The 6,000-nt window shown below is 45.2% G+C and overlaps 1 protein-coding gene across 3 annotated transcripts in view; it reads right to left on the reverse strand.

Annotated features, from left to right (window-relative positions):
- Positions 1-2,549: 2,549 nt before the first annotated feature.
- The window catches only part of n4bp3 (NEDD4 binding protein 3), a 92,008-nt gene continuing 88,557 nt past the window's right edge, over positions 2,550-6,000 (reverse strand). For all 3 annotated transcript variants that reach the window (XM_042325970.1, XM_042325971.1, XM_042325972.1), the window contains one exon: positions 2,550-3,728. In XM_042325970.1, the coding sequence (XP_042181904.1) occupies positions 3,298-3,728 (431 nt within the window). In that variant the 3' untranslated portion in view covers positions 2,550-3,297. The remainder of the gene's footprint in view (positions 3,729-6,000) is intronic.

Genomic DNA, 6,000 nt, shown 5'->3' on the forward strand with positions numbered 1-6,000 from the left:
ACACTCTTGGTATTCTCTCAACCAGCTTCAAGAGGAAGTCACCTGGAATGCATTTCAATTTACAGGTGTGCCTTGTTAAAAGTTCATTTGTGGATTTTATTTTATTTTTAATGTGTTTGAGCCAATCAGTTGTGTTGTGACAAGGTAGGGGTGGTACACAGAAGACAGGCCTATTTGGTAAAAGACCAAGTCCTTATTATGGCAAAAAGTGCTCAAATAAGCAAAGAGGAACGACAGTCCATTACTTTAAGACGTGAAGGTCAGTCAATCCGGAAAATTTCAAGAAATGTAAAAGTTTCAAGTGCCGTCGCAAAAACCATCAAGCACTATGATGAAACTAGCTCTCATTGGTAACGCCACAGGGGAGGAAGAACCAGAGTTACCTCTGCTGCAGAGGATCAGTTCATGAGTTAAAAAACTCAGATTGCAGCCCGAATAAATGCTTCACAGAGTTCAATTAACAGACATATCTCAACATCAACTGTTCAGAGGAGACTGCGTGAATCAGGCCTTCATGGTCAAATTGCTGCAAAGAAACCACTACTAAAGGACACCAGTAAGAAGAAGAGACTTGTTTGGGCCAAGAAACACGGCCAATGCACATTAGACTGGTGGAAATCTGTGCTTTGGCCTGATGAGTTCAAATTTGAATTTTTTTTCTTCTGTGAGACACAAGGTAGGTGAACGGATTATTTCTGTATGTGTTGTTCCCACCGTGAAGCATGGAGGAGGAGGTGTGATGGTGTGGGGGTGCTTTGCTGGTGACACTGTCAGTGATTTATTTAGAATTCAAGGCACACTTAACCAGCATGGCTACCACAGCATTCTGCAGCGATACGCCATCCCATCTGGTTTGCGCTTAGTGGGACTATCATTTGTTTTTCAACAAGACAATGACTCAACACACCTCCAGGCTGTGTAAGGGCTATTTTACCAAGAAGGAGAGTGATGGAGTGCTGCATCAGATGACCTGGCCTACACAAATCACCCGACCTCAACCCAATTGAGATGGTTGGGAAGAGTTGGACCGCAGTGGAGGAAAAGCAGCCAACAAGTGATCAGCATATGTGGAAACTCATTCAACACTGTTGGAAAAGCATTCCAGGTGAAGCTGGTTGAGAGAATGCCAAGAGTGTGCAAAGCTGTCATCGAGGCAAAGGGTGGCTACTTTGAAGAATCTAAAATCTATTTTGATTTGTTTAACACTTTGTTGGTTAATACATGATTCCATATGTGCTATTTCATAGTTTTGATGTCTTCACTATTATTCTACAACACAGAAAATAGTAAAAAATAAAGAAAAGCCCTTAAATGAGTAGATGTGTCCAAACTTAGGACTGTATTGAAAGCAGTAACTTCCCTCAATGTCGTCTCTGAATATTTGAATGACTCTAGGACCAAGAAAATGTATTCAAAACAGCTTCTCAAGTTTTGTAGCTGTATGTTTGTTCATGGAAAAATATGTCCATTTAATTAAACGTTTCTGTTTAGGAGAGGAGGTTTTCCTCCGACAGCAACGACAGGTACAAGTGAATGATCAGTAATTAGTCCAATGGGATGCAGAATAATAGCCAGAGCTTTAATATTAGGCTGTATTTTGGCTATTCATTCAAAGTGTCCTTTACTCAAACAGTACATGCTTCTGCAGAATTAGTATATCCAAATTACAACTATATACAGATTCCAAAATAGTAATTTGGGGACAGAAAATAGATTCACATGAAAATAACTATAAATTCTATAAAACGTTCTCGATACAGTATTGTTACAGTATTACAGTTTTCTGAAAGGGTCATTTTACCCCCAAAAGGAACTTGTCATCCTCATAACTAAAATAGCCTTGTTAATGGCAGAGTAATAGCATCCATGTATTGGCGTGTGATGGTCTAGTAACCCTACTTAAATCAGTGGTATAGCTTTCCACTCCCTGGACACTCCCTGAATGAAGACAATGTTTAATGTCTCACCACACCTCACCACACCTCATCTCACCACACCTCACCACACCTCACCTCACCACACCTCACCTCACCAGACCTCACCACACCTCATCTCACCTCACCAGACCTCACCACACCACACCTCACCATACCACACCTCACCACACCTCACCAGACCTCACCACACCAGACCTCACCACACCTCACCACATCTCACCAGACCTCACCACACCTCACCACACCAGACCTCACCACACCTCACCAGACCTCACCAGACCTCACCACACCACACCTCACCACACCTTCACTCACCACACCTCACCAGACCTCACCTCACCACACCTCACCTCACTAGACCTCACCACACCTCACCAGACCTCACCTCACCACACCTTCACTCACCACACCTCACCACACCTCACCAGACCTCACCTCACCTCACCTCACCAGACCTCACCACACCAGACCTCACCACCCACACCACCTCACCACACCTCACCAGACACCACACCTCTCACCACACCTCAGACCTCACCAGACCTCACCTCACCTCTCCAGACCTCACCACAGACCACCACACCACACAACACCTCACCACACCTCACCTCACCACACCACACCTCACCACACCACACCTCACCTCACCAGACCTCACCAGACCTCACCACACCTCACCTCACCGGGACAAAACCTAAATCCCTTTAGATCCTTTTGAACAATGTACTAGGGTGCATCTGAAACTGCACCCTATTCCATATATAGTGCACTACTACTACAGAACCCTGGTCAAAAGTAGTGTACTATACAGGGTACTATTTGAGACACAGCCTACCCTTACTTTACCCCAGTCAGTGTCTGAACTTCAACGAGCCCACAGAACGGCTGTAAGGAACACACTGGTTGATTACATACACACAGAACTAAATTAGATTAAGTAACATTTACAAATAGACTATTATTATTATTATCATTATCATTTGTACATACAAGCAGCCCTCTAAAGTGAGGTTTGGTCAGGGTCGTGCTTGATCGAATGTACAGTGTTCTCGACTCTAATACGCTGTCATTGATTTGTGGACTGAAACAGGAAGTTATCATTGATTGCAGGATTGAAACAGGAAGTGGAACCTCCAATAAACAGTACCAGAAAGGGTGTATCATTGTATTGCTGATTATACATGCACACTATTCAGTCTAGTTCATACAGGTCAAGGAGTGTAGGAGTGCAGAGTTGTTTTGGAATTGGGACCTCCACTGTCTTTTCAAGTCTGTAAGAAGCCTGAGTCTTCATCAAAGAGATAGGAAGAGGGGGCGAGTGATTGGTTTGGAATGCCCCCCCCCTCTAGTGTCCACTCAGTCAAATCTCAGACGACTCTATCCTCTCTATCCAAGGAAGACCAGGGGGAGGTTTACTGTCTTCCTCTCCTCTTTCTCTCTCTCCTCCTCCTCTTCCTCTCCTAACCTCCTGCACTTCCCTTTCCAGTGACTCGTTACTGTAATCTCCCATCTCTCCTCCTCCTTCTCCTTCTCCTCCTCTTCCTCCCCTCACATCTTGCAGTTCCCTCTCCAGCGTTCCTCCTCCTCCTCTGAGCTGGTATAGTTCTCTCTCCAGTAGTTGGTTGTGGTGGTACATATCCAGGTAGCTGGCCTGCAGCTCTCTCTGGTAGCAGATGACTTTCTCCTTCTCTGTCTGCCACGTCTGTCTCTCCTGCTCGAAGGCCGTAGCCTGGGCCTCACTCTGACAACGCTCTAACAACAGCTCTGCTCGCAGACGCTCCTCTGTAGAGCCTGGAGATAAAGAGAGAGGGGGGGTAGGAAGAGAAAGAGAGGGGGGCAGAGAGAGAGAAAGAGAGACAGACATTTTGATGATCACCAATTAGCTTATTAGCCAACACAGTAACATTAGTCTCACAAATATAAAACAATCAAACATAACATATGCCATTGAACAGATGCTTTAATCCAAAGAGACTAACAGTCATGCTGAATACATTAACGTATGTGTGGCCCCAGGAATCCAACCGACAACCCTGCCAGTGCAAGCGCCATGCTGTAATGATTGAGCTACAGAGAACCACAAACTGAAATTGGGTTTTTATTTTCGTAACAAGGCTTGCTTCCCGCTTCTGGCTAGAAAGAAGCTTGTTCAGGCCACTTTTGTCTGTTATTGCTTATGGTGACTTGTTGTATATGAATGTAACCTCCTCTGTCTTACAGAGACTGGACTCTGTTTATCATGTAACCTCCTCTGTCTGACAGAGACTGGACTCTGTTTATCATGCAGCCTCCTCTGTCTTACAGAGACTGGACTCTGTTTATCATGTAACCTCCTCTGTCTGACAGAGACTGGACTCTGTTTATCATGTAACCTCCTCTGTCTTACAGAGACTGGACTCTGTTTATCATGTAACCTCCTCTGTCTTACAGAGACTGGACTCTGTTTATCATGTAACCTCCTCTGTCTTACAGAGACTGGACTCTGTTTATCATGCAGCCTCCTCTGTCTGACAGAGACTGGACTCTGTTTATGGACTCTGTTTATCATGTTTATCAGCCTCCTCCGTAACCTCCTCCGTCTTACAGAGACTGGACTCTGTTTATCATGTAGACAGAGACTGGATCTCTCCTCTGTTTATCATGTTTAGCCTCCTCTGTCTGACAGAGACTGGACTCTGTTTATCATGCAGCCTCCTCTGTCTAACAGAGCCTGGACTCTGTTTATCATGTAACCTCCTCTGTCTGACAGAGACTGGACTCTGTTTATCATGTAACCTCCTCTGTCTGACAGAGACTGGACTCTGTTTATCATGTAACCTCCTCTGTCTTACAGAGACTGGACTCTGTTTATCATGTAACCTCCTCCATCTTACAGAGACTGGACTCTGTTTATCATGTAACCTCCTCTGTCTGACAGAGACTGGACTCTGTTTATCATGCAGCCTCCTCTGTCTAACAGAGACTGGACTCTGTTTATCATGTAACCTCCTCTGTCTTACAGAGACTGGACTCTGTTTATCATGCAGCCTCCTCTGTCTTACAGAGACTGGACTCTGTTTATCATGCAGCCTCCTCTGTCTTACAGAGACTGGACTCTGTTTATCATGTAACCTCCTCTGTCTTACAGAGACTGGACTCTGTTTATCATGTAACCTCCTCTGTCTTACAGAGACTGGACTCTGTTTATCATGCAGCCTCCTCTGTCTTACAGAGACTGGACTCTGTTTATCATGCAGCCTCCTCTGTCTTACAGAGACTGGACTCTGTTTATCATGCAGCCTCCTCTGTCTTACAGAGACTGGACTCTGTTTATCATGCAGCCTCCTCTGTCTTACAGAGACTGGACTCTGTTTATCATGCATCCTCCTCTGTCTTACAGAGACTGGACTCTGTTTATCATGCAGCCTCCTCTGTCTTACAGAGACTGGACTCTGTTTATCATGCAGCCTCCTCTGTCTTACAGAGACTGGACTCTGTTTATCATGCAACCTCCTCCGTCTTACAGAGACTGGACTCTGTTTATCATGCAGCCTCGTCCGTCTTACAGAGACTGGACTCTGTTTATCATGTATCCTCCTCTGTCTTACAGAGACTGGACTCTGTTTATCATGCAGCCTCCTCTGTCATACAGAGACTGGACTCTGTTTATCATGCAGCCTCCTCTGTCTTACAGAGACTGGACTCTGTTTATCATGCAGCCTCTTCTGTCTTACAGAGACTGGACTCTGTTTATCATGCAGCCTCCTCTGTCTTACAGAGACTGGACTCTGTTTATCATGCAGCCTCTTCTGTCTTACAGAGACTGGACTCTGTTTATCATGCAGCCTCCTCTGTCTTACAGAGACTGGACTCTGTTTATCATGCAGCCTCCTCTGTCTTACAGAGACTGGACTCTGTTTATCATGCAGCCTCCTCTGTCTGACAGAGACTGGACTCTGTTTATCATGTAACTCCTCCGTCTTACAGAGACTGGACTCTGTTTATCATGTAACCTCCTCCGTCTTACAGAGACTGGACTCTGTTTATCATGCAGCCTCCTCTGTCTGACAGAGACTGGACTCTG

The sequence above is a fragment of the Oncorhynchus tshawytscha genome, linkage group LG08, assembly GCF_018296145.1.
Source record: "Oncorhynchus tshawytscha isolate Ot180627B linkage group LG08, Otsh_v2.0, whole genome shotgun sequence".
Lineage (NCBI taxonomy): Eukaryota > Metazoa > Chordata > Actinopteri > Salmoniformes > Salmonidae > Oncorhynchus > Oncorhynchus tshawytscha.